General features: G+C 37.1%; 1 protein-coding gene across 2 annotated transcripts in view; it reads right to left on the bottom strand.

Moving 5' to 3' along the window:
- Positions 1–5,532: 5,532 nt before the first annotated feature.
- GRM7 (glutamate receptor, metabotropic 7) overlaps positions 5,533–20,101 on the bottom strand; it is a 730,124-nt gene continuing 715,555 nt past the window's right edge. For both annotated transcript variants that reach the window (XM_006897077.1, XM_006897076.1), the window contains one exon: positions 5,533–6,724. In XM_006897077.1, coding sequence (XP_006897139.1) covers positions 6,675–6,724 — 50 coding nt within the window. In that variant the 3' untranslated portion in view covers positions 5,533–6,674. The remainder of the gene's footprint in view (positions 6,725–20,101) is intronic.

The following is a 20,101-nucleotide window of genomic DNA, read 5'->3' on the forward strand; positions in this document are numbered from 1 at the left end:
TGCTTTTTTGTGGCTTTGTTTTTCCTCCTTTAGCTTGTCAGGCCAGCTTTGCAGAGATGCCAGCTTTGGTTTTGAGACATTGTTCCTGACAGTTACAACAAACTTCCTTTGGCTCAGATTTGTAGGACAAAGCAGTTAATACAGTTACTATGTTTTTACAATATAAAAGAAGTCTCCAAGTCTTAGCAATATGACCCACTTTTTTTTTTTTAACCTGGAACATCATGGTTTCTCAGTCGTATAGACTGTATGTGCTACAAAATAAAGCACCTCAAGGCAGGCTGTCATCCACTAAGAGAAAGGGAGTGGAATGTAATGCAAAGAAACATGTATGTCATACTACGATATTCGTCAAAGAGAGAAATTAAGGTCCAAAGTGACAGATTTCTGAACGCACTGAAAATTTACAAGGGTCCTCATCCATTGCAAAGCAGATAGGAAGTACTAATTTGGAAGCATAGAGACCAAGACATTCTGTAGATTCCTGTCTGTGACAAAGGCTCTGTTAACTTTCAAGTTAACAGAAGTTGTGCCATGCAAAAAATTAAACTTGTGCTAATTCCTTTTTCATTCTAAGAGATAGCATTTGGAACTTCCTACCTTAATGATTTTAAAACCACTGATGTAATCTGGAGATTGTTGTTGTCTCACCCTTTCCTCACGTGTAACACCCTACCTTGGCCAGAGATAGATAACCTGATGGCACCTTGACTTCAGTAAGCATTTAATCAATCACATGAAAATTATTGTTGTTGTTATTAGTTACCATTCAGTGGAGTATGATTCATATTGACCCTATAAACAATAGATCTGAATTCTGACCAACCTGTGTTCTCACATCTATGCTACACTTGTTATCATTGTTGCAGTCACTGTATCAACCCATCTCCATAGGACTGTTTCTTTCTATTGCTGATCCTTCACCCTTCCAAGCATGATTTCCTTTTCCAAGGAATAACATCTCCTAGCAACATGTCCAAAGTATGTGAGAAAAACTTTGTTATTGTTGCCTCCAAGAAGCATTCCACCTATACCTTTTCTAAGATATACCTGTTTATTCTTTTGGCGGTCTGTGGGATATTCAGTACTCTTTTCCAACCCTACAACATAAGGCATAATTTTTTTTTGTCATTCTTATTTATTTTCCAGCTTTCAGATGCATAGCAAGTAATGGAATAGACCATGGTCTGAATCCAGTGCACCTTAGTCTTCAGACTGACATCATTGCTCTTCAGTATTTTGGAGAGGTCCCTGAAAATGGACTTCCGTAAAGCAATACATCTGGTGAGAAGATGAAAGGCACCCAAGCATCAAGGACTATCCTTCATAGGGTCGCTATGAATCACCTGCGATTCAATGGCACTTAACGACAACAACAAGAACAAAGCAATACATATATCTCTTTGTCTTTTGACTGCTGGTACCAAGGGTATTGATTGTAGATCCAAGCAAGATGAAATAATTGACAATTTCAATCCTTTCTCCATCTATCATAATGTTGTCCACTGGTATCCGATAAGGACCTTTGTTTTCTTGATGTTAGGTTGCAATCCATCTAGAAGGTTATATTCTTTGATCTTCTGCAATAAGTGCTTCAGGTCCCCCTCATTTTCAGCAAGAAAGGTTGAGCCATCTGCATAACATAGGTTTTTGATGAGCTTTCCTCCAGTACTGATGCCATATTCTTCTTCACAGAGTCTAGCTTCATGCATTATTTGCTCAGCATACAGGTTGAATAGGTATGAAGAAAGGCTACAACCCTGATTTACACCTTTCCTGATTTTAAACAATGCAGTATTCACTTGCTCTGTTAGACAACAGCTTCTTAGTCTAAGTACAGATTTTATATGAGTGCCATTAAGTGTTCCAGAATTCCCATTTTTCTCCATGTTAGCCATAGATCTGCTTATGCTAAAGCAGTCTGGCTGCCTCCTCCTTTGTTTGGTGCTTATCTGGGAAAGACATTTGTGTGAGCAGCTGTGGTGCCAACATGTTGGTTAGCAGTCTGATAGATTATACACCACCAGGACTCTATGTGTTCCCCCCCCCCTTTTAAAGTAATAAAAAAATGTGATAACGGTTACCCATGGTGGACAGTGTTTGGTGGTGCTCCCCTGTTGAAACAAGCTTGGAAGCAGGAGTGACATCCACTTCCGTAAATAGCTTGCCTCCGGAACCCTATGAACCTGGAGAAAGGATGAAAGTCGCGCACGCAAATGCCAAGGACTTTCATTCATAGGGTCGCTGTGAGTCGCCTACGACTAGACGGCACTTAACAACAACAACATATATATGTATATATACACACACACACACACACGTGTGTATATATATACACATATACATACATATATATATAAAATAAATTTTACTTGCATCATTATTCATGAACAAATGAGGCAGATCTAACAATTTCAAAGGAGATGTTAAGTACAAACTTATAGCTAGTAAAAGGTTAAACTGAATAGACAACATGGGAAAGGGATACAATCAATTGAGTTTCTAAAAGACAAAGTTAATTTACTCATTTCCAGATAAGGTTTGCTTTGCATTGCTATCAGTTATTTACAACTTAATGAGCTATAGGGAATTTCAAGGGTTATACAAGTCTGTTACATATAGTCTGTTGTTACCTGCAAACCTATGGCTGCAGAATAGGATTTTCTGCTTTCTAAAATTGCAGGATTTTTTGCCTACTGTCAAAAGTGACCAGGAGTTTTCATACAAGCAAGAAATTTGTTTAAAGAGACAGAATCTGACAGGGTAAACTGTCTACAGGATGGCAATTCAGACTGTGACTTAGACCACAAAGTAATCTAGGTATCTCTAAAGGGATTTAGATGGCATGGAATTTTAAGTGGAGATGTCTGAAAGAATGGACTGCAGAGGAGAGTTTATGAAAATGAATTTAACACATAACTAATCTTTGAGGATGTGTTCTGTTTCAGTGGCTTCTGGATTAAGGCAGCACTTATTACAGGATACACATACATCATATGCATACATCACTTGGACTGTAGCAGTGTCTTTCTGGTCCAAATCACATACCAGGTTCTTGGTCAGCTCAAACAGGTCAGAACTTAGTTACGAGTGATATTTCTGCACATATCTTGGTGTTTGATGTGAACCAGTTCATTTTGGGTCTTCTGTCTTTGAGGAAATCCACATGAGACTTCACCATTGACTCAATGAATTAAAATACAGCCTGTTTCACAAGAGCTTGTGGTGATGAAGGAAGAAGTTCCAGCTGCTCTGAAAAAATGGCAAAAATCAAGGCTCCAGAAATTGATGGCACATCAACTGACATATTTCAATGAACAGACACTGCCTTGGATGTGTTCACCAAGTTGTGCCAAGAAATCTGGAGGACAATGCACACCCATGTTTATCGCAGCTTTGTTCACAATAGCAAGGAGTTGGAGACAACCTAAGTGCCCATCAACAAACGAATGCAGAGAAGCTGTGGTATATTTACACAATGGAATACTACGCTGCATTGAAAAACAAGGAACTCATGCAATATTATTCAAAATGGATGACCCTGGAGGACATTATGCTGAGTGAAATATTTCAGACACAAAGGGACAAATACGGCATAGTGCCACTGTTATAAAACAGGACTGACATCAGAGTTGGGGAGAGATGGAGAAAGATGGGATAAATAATATATACTGCTTTGAAACAGATGAGGGAGAAAACTATTGAAATATTTGATTAGGTATTATTGTCATGACAAGAGTCCAGAACGAAGGCTGCATAGTGGAGTGGATCTGTTGGGGAGGGATTGTAAAACAATGGGGTACTTTTATTTTTCAAAGAGAAAGTGTACTGGGGGGAGAGAGGTGGGCAGGGAGAAAAGTGCAACAATGAATGAATGGAAATCCAAAGTCTCTGTAAATTTTCACTAAAATTAATTAAAAAATGATAAAAAATGATAAAAAAAAGAAATCTGGAGGACACCACCTGGCCAACTGACTGGAAGAGATCTATATTTGTCCCTAATCCAAAGAAAGGTGACTCGACAGAGTGAAAAAAAAATTATTTTGAAAAAAAATTATTTAACAATATCATTAATATCACAAGCAAGCAAAATTCTGAAGATGAAGATCCAAAAATAACTGGGACAATACATCAACAGAGAATTGCCAGATGTGCAGACTGGGTTTAGAAGAGGGAATGGTACAGCTAATGTTAGATGACTCTTGGCTGAAAGCAGAGAATACCAGAGGAATATCTATCTGTGTTTCATTGACTATGCAGACGGATTTGATTGTGTGGATCACAACAAACTGTGGCTAACTCTGAGAAGAATGAGAACCTCATAACATTTGATTGTGCTTATGTGAAACCTATACTTGGACCTCACGCAAGTGTCGAGGACTTTTGTTTACAGGGTTGCTATGAGTCGCCTACAACTTGATGGCACTTCACAACATAGAGACCATTTGGCCCAGTGGAGCACAAGTGATGTTACCAAGCCAAAAGTGGGTGCTCTAATCCGCGGCCCTCAGGCCTGTTCTTAATTGTTTTTGGTCAAACATTCTTCTAGGTAGCGTAGTCCTGGCGTGTCCACTTGCCGTACAGAGGTAACTTGTGGTTGCTGTGAAGCTGAACACTGTGACACTGATGTGTTAAAAGCGAAAATGTTTACCCATGGTGGATAATGTTTGGTGGAGCTCCCCGATTAAAACAAGCTTGGAAGCAGGAATGGCATCCACTTCCGTAAATAGCTTGCCTCCGGACACCCTATGAACTTGGAGAAAGGGGCAAAGTCATGCAAGTGTTGAGGACTTCACAAGGTCGCTATGAGTCACCTATGATTCCACTCGAAGGCACATAACAACAATAACATACTTGGACCAGGGAGCTGTCATAAAGTTATAAAGGAAAACAAAGTAAGGAAATGGACTCACTGTGTAGATATTGGTGGTACAAAGGAAGACTTCTTTCACTGGAGAGGGGTTGCTCAGATTCCATTCATATACAATTACTACACATCGATTACTGGAGGACTGTTTGTTGTTGAGATGCTGAGTAGGGTTAGTATAGCTTTTAGATTGAGATGGACTAGGAGGATTTCTGGTGAGTCCCTTCCAAAACTCAGCCGATGAAAACCCTGAAATCACAATGTTCTGATTAAGCTGACTCACAGTGGATCACAGAATATTTCAGGAACAGGAAGCATTTCATTCCATAGAATTTCATGCTCCATAGAATTTTCCAGAGGCTCTTATTTTAAGAATAAATCACCCAGCATTTCTTCCAGGCTCTTCTGGGTGAACCTGTACTCTCGGTCTCTCAGGAATCAAATTTGGAAATATTTCCACTCTTCAGGGGCCTCTATTGCTACAGCTGAAAGTTGTAGTATATACTTCAAAACATTAATTATCCACATTGTTACCTAACTAAAGGCTTTATGAAATTCACTGTAAATGATTTTTTTTTGGGGGGGCAAGACAAAGATTTTTTTTTTTGAGAAATACATTGTAAATGAAAAGGAAAATTAACTGAAAATATTTATTGAAGAAAATAAAAAAGTTAACCAAAGTGTTTTATTGAGATATTCTTGGACAAAATCACAGAATTGAAAGAGAATGGAAAGGGGAAATTTTTCAGCAAGTATTTTTTTCCCACTAACTTGGCACATAAGCAGCAAGATTAACGAAAGTACTTATTACAAACAGTAGAAAACATACATGCTTTTCCTTAAAGTCCTTATCACATTGGTCAGTCATGGGGCATGAACAAAACCTCAAGACATGAAAATCCATATTCTTTTCTTCAAATAGCTTAGTTATGAAAATTATTGCAAAATATTCATATACCCTAATTAAAATAACAAGAGAACACAAATACAAATACTGAACATAAATTATCAACGTGTACTGTAAAATACATTACAGGCATGCATTCCAAAGATCAAGACCTCAATTCATTGCAGCCAATATATTCCTTTCCTTGTAGCCTATTATCTTTCTACCAAAGATAGATGGGGTAAACTTTCTCAGCACAGTTTTTGGTCTTTAAATATCTTTTTTTGTCTTAAAAAATATAACATGATTTGCAGTGGTATACTATAATCATAATCATACAGTCATGTACAGATGTGTGTATATGTATTTTTTTCAGTCTGCCAAGATAATTTTGTTTTTTAAATGTGTATTCATTTTTTAAAAACTTTTCCTGAATGTTCCACCATCTGAAAGAATAGGGCTTTATGGAAACAGGGCATTCAACACAAACAGAACCAAGATTCGACATCAGATGGCAAAATGCAAAAGTTCTCACAAACTGTACAGAATATTTCAAAACCTTGCAACCTGGAAGTACATACGTAGAAAGACAGGTCAGCCCCAAAATGGTTGCTGAGGCTTTCCAGTGAGTTATCCCAAAAAGCTTAGTTGGGACTTGAGTCTCAACACCCCCTTTAGGGAAGGTTCAAAATTGCAGCCAATTTGGCAGTGCTGATGCCAGTGACTTATTAAGCCAAGATAAAGTAAGGGTATTTCATAAAGCAGCTGTGTAGCACACTTGGATCCTCTAACACTGGCCTCCAGAATCTGTCCAAATAAAGAAGTTCCTCAGGAAAACCGGCAGAACCAAGAGTCCTATGCCTGGGGGTGATGAAATAGCTGAAGACCTTCTTCCTTCGTGGTTCCATGGAATGGAACAGATTAGATAACCAGGTTATTATAACTGACATACTTCTTTTTTGCAGCAGGGCCTGAAAAAAAGAAAAGATGAGAGTCAATTTCAGCAATGACCCTATTTGCAAAGTTGGAGTAGAATTAAAATTGTGGTGACTTAGGTCTACAGAGCAGTGGTGGAATTGTATCTTTGTGAAACAAGGAATTCAGAGTCAACTTTATCAGGCATTGGAGAGCTAATTTGACAAATGCTATTGAACTTCTGTAACAGTTTCTACTATTTTGTTCATTAAATCTTCCACTACCTGTGAATTTCAAACTATCCTGATGCATAATAGAATAATAATGATTATTCCCACACTTTCTGTATGATCAGTAAGGTGAGTAGAGTTATCTGTGTGTGTTATACTTCCTACATTCCAAGAGTCCACTCACATTGCATTTTTTAATGGGAATGTTGGGAACCAGGAAGAAGGGTGAGTACTCAGAAAACATGGACTTGGTGGCAGAAATGAGGCTGGCACGGAACAATAGAATTCTTCACAATCACTGCAAATACTTTTTTATAAGAAACATATACACAGGCTATACACATGGATTTCACCTGATGATATGCACAGGAATCAGATCAATTACATCTGTGGTAGAAATTGTTGGAGAAGTTCAGTATCAGCAGTGAAAACTAGGCCATAATTAAAAAATGCAGTATGAGTAGACTCTTGGAATATAGGGTTACCTAATAGGAAGCATAACACACACAGATAACTTTACTAGCCTTAACGATCATAGAGAAAGTCTGGGAATAATGCATAATAATGGCATCAAGATAGTTTGAAAATTCATATATGCAAGCCAAATTAAAGCTAAAGAAGGTCAACTCATATCCACAGGAGTAAAAATTTGATCTTGAGTCTATCTCCCCTGAATTTAAAAACCAATTCAGGAATAGACTTGAGGCCTTGAATACTAATGAACGAAAACCAAATAAGCTGTGGGAGGATATCAGTGATACCATCCCTAAAGAATGCAAAAAGTCATTACAAAGACAAGGAAGAAAAAAACACCAAGACGAATGTCAGAAGAGACTCTTACTATTGTATTAGAGAGCCAAAAAGCCAAAGCAAAGGTGGAGGGTGGGGGTGGGGGGTGGGATAAAGAAGGAGCTGAACAGAAGATTTCAAAGGGCAACACAGGAAGACAAACCAAAGTATTACAATGAAATGGGCAAGGAGTTGGAATCAGATACTCAAAAAGGAAAAACTCTTTTGGCATTTCTTAAGCAGAAGAAACTACGGATCAAATCCGAACCTTGATTTGCAACACTTAAAAATTTTGAGGGAAAAAAAAAAATAAAACAAACAAACAAAAAATTTAAAAAAAAAAATTAAGGGCAGAATACTGAATGACCTTGGAAGTATCAAAAGAAAATGGAAGAAGTACAGAGTCACTATACCAAAAAGAATTGGCTGACACAGAAGAATTTCAAGAAAAAACAGATGATCAAGAGGTAATAGTGAAGGGAGCTCTGGTGGCCTAATGGCAAGAAGCTGCACTGCAATCCCCAGAGGTACACAATTGGAATCCACCAGATGTTCTGCTGGAGAAGGAGGGGCAATCTCCTCCTGTACCAGTCATATCCAATTTGACAGTATACACACACACACAAATAAAAAAATTTTAAAAAATATTTTAAAAAATAAGATAATAGTGATGAAGGAGGAAGTTCAGGCTGCTGTGAAGGTCTTGACAAAAAATGAAGCCCCAGGAATTGATGGGATACAAATTGACATGTTTCAACAAACAGATGCGGCCTGAACGTGCTCACCAGGTTGTGCCAAGAAATCCGGAGGACACCTATCTGGCCAACTGACTGGAAGAAATACAAGGACAACTATGCGGCCAGTTGACTAGAAGAGATCCATATTTATTCCCATTCTAAAAGAAAGATGACCTGTCAGAGTGTAGAAATTATCAAATAATATCACTAATATCATACACTAGCAAAATCCTGGTGAAGATTATCCAGAAACGACTGGAACAGTACATTGACAGAGAACTACCAGAAACACAAGCTCTGTTTATAAGAGTTTGCGGCATTAGAGACATTATCGCTAATGCCAAATGGATCTTGGCAGAAAGCAAAGAATACCAGAAGAATGTCTATTTGTGTTTCATTGACTATACAAAGTCATTGAACTGTGTACATCACAACAAACTGTGGCTAACGTTCCAGAAAATGGGAATTCCAAAACACTTGATTGTGCTTATGTGAAACCTATACTTGGACCAGGAAACAGTCCTCAGAACAGAGCAAGGAAACACTTCATGGTTCAAAATCTTCCTAGCACCCTGAAAAAACCTATAACTCGGAGAGGATTAAATAGATGAATGGGACCTTCTAAGAATCAAATTCCTATGCACATCCAAAATGTTTTTCAACAGTATAAAAAGGGAAACCACAGACTGGAGAAAAAAAAATTATTTGGTAATGACATGTCTGATAAGGGACTTATATCTAGAATTTATAGAATACTCTAGCACCACAACAAGATAAAGGTAAACACCACAATTGCAAAATAGCCACAGGATATGAACAGACACTTCACCAAAGAAAATATTTCAGATGGTGAACACATGAAGCAGTGATTAAAATCCCTAGCTCTGAGAGAGATGCAAATCAAAATAACTATGAGATATCGTCTCAACCCACTAACAATAGCAAAATTCAACAGAGCAGCAAACAACAAATGCTTGCAAGGCTGTGGAGAAACTGGAACCCTTACTCTCTGTTGGTAAAGTGGTGCAACCACTATGGAAGGCAGTGTGGCCCATTCTCAAAACGTTGCAAATAGAAATACCATTTGACTCAGCAATTCCACTATTGGGAATACACCCTAAAGAAACCAGAACCACCACCCAAGCAAATATATTCACACTCATGTTTACTGCTGCTTTATTCACAATAGCAAAGAGTTGGAAACAATCCAAGTCCATCAACAAATGGATGGATAGAGAAGATGTGGTATATTCATACAATGGAATTCTATACAACACTGAAAAACAAGGAAATCATTAAATATTATACAAAATGGGTGACCCTGGAGGACATTATGGTGACGGAAATATCTCAGATATAAAATGACAAATACTGCATAATACCACTGTTATAACACAGGACTGACATTGGGTTGGGGGAAAACTAAGAAAAGAGGGGATAAACAATGAACTCTGCATTGAAACAAATGAGGGAAAGGACTGTTTAAAAGGGATATATGATTAGGTATTACTTATATGACAAAAGTCCAGAATAAAAGCTGCATAGTAAAGTGGACTGGGGGCGGGGGAGGGATTATAACAATGAAAGAATTTTTTTTTCTTTTCAAAGAGAAAAGTGAACTGAGGGAAAAGGGTAGGCAGGGAGGAAAATGTGCAACAGTGAATGAATGGAAATTTAGGTTCTCTTTAAACAATCATTAAAATCTCAATAAAAAAATGAAAGAAAAAATAATAACATAGCATAACGAATGTAAGATACATATTATACCATTTATATATTTAAATACATAAATAAAATTATTTTTTGTTATTAAGTTAGATGGCATTGAGTTGGGCTTGACTCATAGCAACTCAGCACAACATAATAAAACTCTGCCTTTCCCTGTTCCATTTTCATTGTTACATTCATTGTGTCAATTCATTCCATGGACATTATCCCCTCCTTTACCTACCCTTTTTTAAAGACTCATGTCCCTATCCAGGGACTGACCTTTTCGAGTAACATTAACAAAGTATGTGCAATGAAGAATCACCATCTTTATTTCTAAGGAGCACTCTAATTTTACCGGCTATAATACAGTATACAGTATGTCAAACTCTCCGCTTTCAAGTTGATTTGACTTGTGGAAACCCTCCTTCAGATTTCTAAAGGTCTAAATGTAAATGAGAACAGACTAGTTCATCTTCTCCTCGCCTTGCAGAATGGTTGCAAGATTTCAATTGTTGCCCTTCAATTTAGCAGTCCAAAACATAAAGCACTATACTATAGGATTTCTAAATCTATCATATGATATTGTTGTTGTGTACCATCAAGTAGAAGCTGACCCATAGACAACCCTTCAGCAGGTTTTTAGAGGTAATAAGTCTCATGAGAAGAGATTGCTCATCTTTCTACGAAGGAGCATCTGGTGGATTTGACCCATGTATCTTTGTGTTCATAGAGCAAATCTTTAAACTACTAGATCCCACTAGTTAATACTGTGTTGTTGTTGTTGTTTGGTACCATCAAGTCACGTACGACTCATAATGACCCTATGACCAAAGGATCTGAACCCTGTTCTATCCTGCACCATCCTTACACTCCCTGACACAGAAAAGCCCATTGCAGCAGTCACTGTGTCAATCCACCTGATTGAAGGTCTTCCTCTCCTTCGTCCACCCTTCCTTCACCCTCCCCATTATCATGTCTTTCTCCAGGGAATAGTCCCTTCTAGCAACATGTCCAAAATATGTGAGGGGAAGCCTCATCATTTTTGTCTCCAAAAGGACCTCTGGCTGTGATGTCTCCAAGACATACTGGTTGGTTCTCTTGGCCATCCATGGGATAATCAGTGCTTTTCTTCAACACCACAGCTCAAAGGTGTCAATTCTTTTTTCTGTCATCCTTATTCATTGTCCAGTTTTCAGATGCATAGCAAGTAATTGGAAAGACTATGGCCTGAATCAGATGCACCTTACAACTTATACTGACATCCTTACTACCCAATAGTTTGGAGATTTTCCTAGTACAAAATTAGAAGATATAGTCTTTGTTGTTCTGGAACTTGTTATAGTAAAGAAAAGAATTATAACATATTGTGATAAGTATTAAAGGTATTTTACAAGAGCAAATGAAAATTGTCTTGGATGGGAATGAACTCTACTAAGCCAGGATGACTTCTTAGTGAAAAATTATTTAAACGGAGCCATAAAGAATAAGCACATGGGAGGAGGAGGGAGAGCAGAAAGCAGGCTACACTTCCAGGACAAGGTGCACAGAGAGAGGAGGCAGAGTCATGGCAACCAAGGAGTGATGGAGAGTTAAGTGTATTAATATGACTTTATAATAGACATATATATGGCTAGACTAAATTCCAGGTATCCAAAACAGGTTGATGAATGACAAAATTTCTAGAGTTATTTAGCTTGTTAATAAAGACACAGCTAAAAGGTGTAGTGCTAAGTTAAAGCAACAGAATTGTGTCACTCCATACTGTCTCGTGAAATTCCTGCTCCCATGCCTGTGCCTGAAATCTTGTTTTAATATTATTTAAGTCATTAGGAGTGTGGATTTTGAATTCTGAAGAGTAGAACAGATACACAGAAACATACCAGGGGAAAGACAGATGCCAAAGAACCCCCAAAATTTTTGACCAATACAGAAGACTTGGAGAGAAATGCAGACATAAAGTTATGGTCCTTAATTTTTTCCTGCACCCTACAGAATTATGATGAAATAAATTCTTTTTTAAATTTTACATTGGTTTGCATACAAAGTTCATATACATTGTGTTTCACACTCTCCTTTATTCGCGTAGGATATATATTCTTGTTCTTTCAGGTCACAAACTTTTGGTCTCGTTTGTTATGGCAGCAGGAGGTAGCTGTAGGACACATGGAAGAACCAGTGATCTTTCACACTTGCTATGTCTTTCCTAGTAGTTTCTTTTCGACTATTTCTCTGTACTTTTCTTATCAATTTTTTTGTACTACCATTTGCTCAAACTAGTTTTTGTACTGAAGTCACTAGCTCCCAAAGGCCATTCCTTAACCCTAAACAAGGTCAGGGTAATCCTTGTCTATGCTTTCAAGACCATTACACTTCTTCATCAGACTTAACTAGTGTGAACCAATGTTTCTTCCAATCATCTATTTCCGATATGCCCTCAAATTAGTTTAAATGTCAAGGTGGTAGAAGTAATTATTTTTTCTCTTCACTAGGGTATAGAAAGTATGACACATAGGGATTACTACATTTTTATGGGACATTTGATTACAGAGAGGTCCTGCCTTCTGACATCATTATCAAATCTAGACATATGTTTGATAAAATGAGTGGTGGTGGTGTTGGTGTACTACTGAGTCAGAACTGACCTATAGAGCTGACACTCCAGCAGGTTTTCAGAGACAGTAAATTACATGGAAAGAGATTGTCCATCTTGAAGCAGCTGGTGGATTTGAACCACATGCCTCTGGTATAGCAGCACAGCTTCTTACCACTAGGTCATCAGATCTTGCAAAATAGGTGTGAACTTCATGGGCTCTGTCATGCTTTTATTATTTTTTTCTGTGTTTATAATCCATAGTGCTATTATAGACATAGCTAATCATTGTCATAACTCTTCAGATTTTATTTTTAACTGTTAAGCAGGGTTTTTTTCCCTTTAAAGTACCCAAGCAGGATTAAAACAACCTGGCTGAAGTGGAGAAATCTGTTTTCAATTATGTCAAGAAAAGTATACATTTATATTAGTGTTTAAAAAATAAAAAAATGTACTTAAAGATGTAAAGGGTCAAACAAAGCTTTAAAGAGTTTTCAGAGGATATATTTAAAGCAAATTAAGTTTCTACTTTGAAATAGATTTGAATTTTGTGACTGGGGTTTAAAACATGCTGAGCTTGAGTCGTGAGGATGGAAATGAAAGATAACTATATGACTACTTTTCTGATTTTGTAGTTTGAGACTTTTGGTGTTTTATTATTGACATGCATAATTACTGATTATCATGCTTGATTTTACATTTCTGGACTGAGATATTTAAACTATGCTACCTATAGAAAATATTGAATACTGGATTCGAAATATGGACTACCAAGAGAATCAATACATCTATCTAGGAAGAAGTATAACTAAAATGATTTTCAGAAATGAGAATGGTGAGGGTTAATCATGCTTACATTGGAAACATTTTGGTGGTGGGTTTTAGATGTAATTGAGTTGACTACAACTCATAGTGACACTATAAACAACAGATCTTTCCATGTCCTGCTCTTTCCTCACGATTTCCAACATACTCCAGTCCACTGCTACACTCACTATCCCAAACATCTTTAAGGTCTTCTTATCTTTCTATGACCCTATACCTTTTCTTGCAAAATGGTCTTCTCCCTCAAAGATTGGCACTTTCTGATAACGTACCTAAAGTATGTAAGATGAAGTTTCACCATCCTTGTCTTTTAGGAACACCTTGGTTGCACTTTTTTCCAACACGGATTTGTCTGTCTTTGGGTATTCCATGTAATATTCAATACTCTTCACCAACACCATAATTCAAAGGTATCAATTCTTCTTCTGTCATCCTAATTTATTGCTCAACATTCAGAGGCATAGGTAACAATTAAAACATCCATGGCTTGAATCCTTCCTCACCATAAGTTCTTGTTTGTACATTGTTTAATGAGATTCTTTTGTGTACGCCGATTCATTTTGGTACAATGACTGTCTATTTTCTTTCTATCTTCTTTTAATGCTTCCTGGATCATTTAATATTCTGCTCAAAACATCTTTAAATACTGCAACTTGAGGCTTGAATTTGTTCTTCAGTTCCTGCAGCATAGACTACCAAAAGAACAAGCAGATGCTGGAGAAAGGACAGCCAGAGTGAATCTTGGGGGCAAAGATGGCAAACCTTTGTCTTTGCTATTTTGGACATGTAGCTAGGTGAGGCTATTCCTAGGAAAGGGACATCATGCTTGCACAGACAGAGGGTCAATGAAGGAGAGGAAGACCTCTAACAAGATGGATTGACATGGTGACGTCAGCACTGGGTTCTAGTACGTCAGACATGATAAGGATGGGCCAGGAGAGGACAGGGTTCAGGCTGGCTGTTCACAGGGTCACTATGAGTTGTACTTAATTAGATAGCATCTAACAACAACAAACAACAATAACAACAACTTTTAAGTCAGAAGAAGAGAAATCTTGCATGAATATCTCTTAAGTCAAAAAGGTTGAAGAATTTGTATCAGAGTTAGAACTCCTGAAGTTCAGCTGCAAGCCGATCAGTGCCTTGAAACTATTGTTGAAAAAGAGAAAAGAAACCCCAAAGTGGCTCCAGACACCTTGATGATTTACGTCTAAATCTCATCAAAACCTCGTTATTCACCCTAGCTCCAATAAGATCAGAACAACACAATGATCATGCACAGTTACCAGCCTGTCAGGTTTACCAACCAGTAGCAGAACAGAGGCAGGAGAGTGGCAGAAGGGCAGTAGATAACAGCTTTTGCACACATTTTGACCACATTTCAGAATCACCTGAGAACCTGGTTTACCTAAGGACCTTTTGTGAATACCAGGTTATGTAACAGATTACTTATGTGTTTCTATTATAATTTATTTCAGAACACTTTTCCTACAGGTAGGAATTAAAAAAAGATCTCTGGATATGTCTCCTGAGCACTAACAGGGAATAAGAATGCCACACAATCATAACCACCATGACGGCTTAGCTGAATGTACTTATGCCTAATGACAAAGAATACATCTCTATTATGAACCCCTATTTTTTAAAAAAATCTATATATGTGCTTAAATTTGTAGTAGACAGAGTATTATATACAGTAAATTAGAACCATTCTAAGGTAGCTCATTAGCAGTTCCATAAACTTTTTGACTTCTAGCCTCCCATGTTTCAAACATGATTAATAGTATAAACAAAACAGTAGATGTACTGATATTTCAATCTGAAAATTTTGTAGGTTTTATTAGACAAAAATCAGATGCTGATGATTGCTTGACACTCTAAAACTTTATTGTGTATGGTACAGAAAGGCAACATGTACAAAAGTTCACATGATATAATGTCAGGTTGAGACCTCCAAAATCTTCCCTGGGGGAAACAAAAACAGAAAAGATCCAGTTAATTCAAGGTTGTAACAGTGCCAACACTTACAGTTCACATTTAAATAATTAATCTGCCAAATCTCTGTTCAAGTGATATATATTACTATGATAAATATATACACAACAAATTCTTTTTTATAACTTTCACAACAAATTATTAAATAATTTCTACACGTATAATTCAGTGAGATTGATTATACTTGTCATGTTATTCTACCATAATTGCTATCTTTTCCAAATTATTTAACCAACATTAACATTAATTCCATGTGTCTAAACAACAAAGTGTTTTATTTCATTCTCATAACAGCCCCAAGAGATGAGAAAGAATATTTCTGAAGAGTCAACATTTTACCTTGTTTGGCTGGAATTGGAATTCTCACATATTTTCACATGAAATAGTCCTCTACTTCACTCCCTGGAATGCAATTCTTCCTTTCTTTTTAACCCATAAGAGACTGATAATACAGCAGACCTTGTAAGAGACTGACAGTAGTTTGGAACCTTCCCACTGTTTGATATGATCAGTGTGTTCCTTAAATGGAGCCCTGGCATTCTTTTTATAAATTCCACTTAATCATGATGAATAAGGTTTTAAATAGTCTGTTGGATTTATTGCCTAGGATTTTGTTAAGGATTTTTGTACCGAAGTTCATGAATGATACAGGTCTCTAGTTTTCCTTTTTTGGGATATCTTTGGTGTTGGTCTTAGGGTTATGCTTGCATAATAGAATGACTCTAGGAGTGTTCCTTCTTTTTAAAAAATCATTTAAATAGGATTGGTGATAGTTCATTTATAGAGGTTTGACTGAATTCATCCATGCAGCAGAGTCTTTTTTATTACTTGCTCAGTTTCATATTTTGTGATCGGTCTTTTCCAGTGTTCCACTTCTGACTGTGTCAATTTGGGTAGTTTGTGAGTTTCTAGAAATCTATCTATTTTCTCTAGGATTTCCAATTTATCAGAGTTTACTGTTATATACTGTAGATTCAGAAGTAATGCATAGCGGACTCTCTGGCAGTTTTTCAGAAGCAACTAATCGCATGGGAGGAGATGATCCATTCTTTTCCTCTGAAGCAGCTTGTGGCCTGAAACTTCCGGTTTTGCAGCACAGCTTCTTGCCACTAGCCCACAACAGCTGCCTACTCAGAGTATAGTTTCATAGCAGAAATGCAAGGATGTTTCAATATAAGAAAACCAATGTAATTCATCACATTAACAAAGCAAATGACAAGAACTACAAGATGCTGTGAATTTATGTAGAAAAAGCCTTTGACAAAATCCAACATCCCTTCTTGACTACAACAGTCACTGAAATGGTAATAAAAGGTAATCTCCTAAATATAATAAAAAGTATACATAAAAAACCAAGAGCCAAAATCATTCTCAATGGAGAGACACTAAAAACACTCTGTTAGCCATTAGGGATCAGGCAATATTGCCCACTATTACTACTTTTATTCAAAATTGCCCCAAAAGTTCTCACCAGCTTAATAAGGCAAGAGAAGGAAATTACAGACACCAAAATTGACAAAGATGAAAACCACCATAAAAGATAAGGAAGGGCATTACATACTGATGAAAGGTACTATAGATCTAGTAGACATAACTTTGCTCAACATGTATGTACCAAACAATAGACCTGCAAAACAACAGTTAACAGAATTGAAGAAATAGCACTACAGTAGTGATAGGAGACTTCAACACACCACTATCACCAAAGGATAGGTCAACTCAAAAGAAACTTACAAAGATGCAAAAGATCTAAACTTATACAATTCGCCAATTCAGACTTGTAGATGTATTCAGGGAACAGCACCCAATAAAAACTCAATTCACTTCTCAAGAGCACACGGTACATTCTCCAGAATCAATTACATATTAGGACACAAAGCAAGTCTCAACAAACTAAAAAATTCTGAAATAATACAAAGTAACTTCTCAGACCACAATTCCATAAAACTCTAAATTAACCACAGCAGGATAAAGCTTACAAAACCACCCATGTGGAAACGAAATAACCATGCTAGAATATGATTGAGTTATAAAAGAAATAAAGAATGTAAAATTGACCAAGAAGTGCTGAAACTGTCACTGTATGCAGATGATATAATCGTGCACATAGAAAATACCAAAGACTCAAAAGACAAACAGACCTAGTAGATCAATCTAGTAGGGTTGCAGGATAAAATATCAATATACAAAAGTCAGTGGGATTTACCCACAGCAACAAAGAAAATGCAGAAAAGGAAACTACCTTGGATAGAAAGACTCAATATAGTGAAAATAACAATTCTACCAAAATAAATGCATGAGTCAAATGCAATCACAATATAGATACAAATTCTTTTTTCAAGGAGATAGAAAAGATAATTTCTGATTTCATTTGGAAAGGAAAGAGGCACAGAATAAGTAACAACAGTGACTCTACAGAGTCTTTCCATCCTCTTTTAATACTTCCTGGATCATTTAATATTCTGCCTAAAGCATTCTTAATTATAGCAACTTGAGGTTTGAATTTGTTCTTCAGTTCCTTGAGCTTAAGAAATGCTGAGTGAGTTCAACCCTTTTGATTTTCTAACTCCAGCTCCTTGGACATTTCATTGTAATATTTTACTTTGTCTTCCTGTGCTGCCTTTTGAAATCTTCTGTTCAGCTCTTTAGTATCTTGAAGTCTTCCTTCTGCTTTGGCTTCTAAGCATTCCAGTGCAATATTTAGAGTCAGCTATAATTACCAAAACAGCATGGAACTGGTACAGTGACAGACCCACAGATCAAGGGAACAGACTCAAGAACTCAGAAGTTAATCCATCTACCTACAGTCAGCTGGTGTTTGACAAGGATAAAAACAAACCAATACAAAACCCTATCAAATGGGGAAACAACTTCTTTAACAAATAGTGCTGGCAAAATTGAACTTCTACTGCCAAGAAAACAAACAGGTCTGTCTTGGAGAGGATGAAACCAAGTCTCTCCTTTGAGGCTAGGATACTAAAGTTCCACCTCACTTACTCTGAGCACATGGCCAGGAGACAGCACAGAAGAGGAGACTCTGGATATGATGGATTGATACAGTAACTGGGGCAATGGGGGTTGATGGGTCAGAATTAGTGAGACTGCCTCAGGACAGGGAAGGATTCAGAGCTGTTATACTTAGGGTCTCTATGCATCACAGGCATAGAGACCAATAACATTCTATGACAGGTTTGGAAGCAAGAGTGGTATCCACTTACTAAACAACTTGCCTCGGAAAACCACTATGAACTTTGATAAATGTCCATAGTTGTGGAGGGGCTTCAGGTCTTTTTTCATAGTGTCTCTATGAGTCATGCTAGACTCAAAGGCAATTAACAACAACCTGCAGAAAGCTGAAGTAAGATCAGCATGTCACACAATACACAAAAAATCAAATCAAAGTGGATCAGAAACCTAGGGGTAAAGCTCAAAACCAGAGAAGTCATAAGAGACAAAATGGGACCAAACTTAGAAGGTTTACTTCTACGGTACAGATCAGCTGGGAAATAGAGCCAGAAATGCACAACCAGGACTGGTTAATATCAATAAATAAGAATGTTTAAAGATTAAGCCCCTTTTACCAATAGGTGAAAAGAAAACCTACTGACTGAGAAAAAGAAAAAGCACAAACATTTAGTGATAACACCTCAGACATCTATCTCATAGGGGAAGTTTACTGGGCCTCCACAAGAAAAAAGATGGACAGAATTTACTCAGAGAAAGACTTTTTGGATGTCCAACAGACACAAGCAGAAATGCTCAAAATCACTTGCAATAAGAGAGATGTAAATCAAAACCCTAAAGATATTTTATCTCACACCTGTAACAGTGGCAAAGTTTAAGAACAAAGCAAACAATAAATGTTGGAGAAGATGTGCAGATAATGAACTCTCATACATTGCTGGTTGGATTGTAAAATGGTGCAGCGACTCTGGAAGGCAGTTTGGCATTTTCTCAAAAAGCTGAACTTAGAAATTCCATATGACACTGGTAGAAATATACCCCAAGGAAAATAGAATCCAGACACAAATAGAGATGTGTACACTGATGTTAATAGCAGCATTACTCACAATAGTAAAAAAATGGAAACAGCCAAAATGCCCATCAACAGAAGAATAGATTGAGAAACTGTGGTACATTTACATGATGGAATACTATACAGCACCCAGGAGCAATGATTTTGAAACATTCTATTTAACATGGGCAATACTGGAGAGCATTATGTGTGTGAACTCTGACTTGCAAGAACAAATACTGCTTAAGACCATTATTCTAAAAAGAAGGATTACTAGTAAGATGTATGTAAATGTCTAACAAGGGAAGGGAGGGGCAAGGAAAGATGAAGTTGGGGAAGGAGAAAAATCACTGGTGAGGGAAGAGTTCTAAAATTAAAAAAAAATTTGTAAGAATAATTGGATAAATAACCAACCTCACTAATATCAACCATAAGCAAAATCCTGCTGATGACTGTAAAAAAATAACTAGAACAGCACATTGACAGAGAAGTGCCAGAAAGACAAGCTGGGTTTAGAAGAGGTCATGACACTACAAACATTA

This window comes from Elephantulus edwardii, unplaced genomic scaffold (assembly GCF_000299155.1).
Source record: "Elephantulus edwardii isolate Elephantulus edwardi_28Jun2011 unplaced genomic scaffold, EleEdw1.0 scaffold00200, whole genome shotgun sequence".
Classification (NCBI taxonomy): Eukaryota; Metazoa; Chordata; class Mammalia; order Macroscelidea; family Macroscelididae; genus Elephantulus; species Elephantulus edwardii.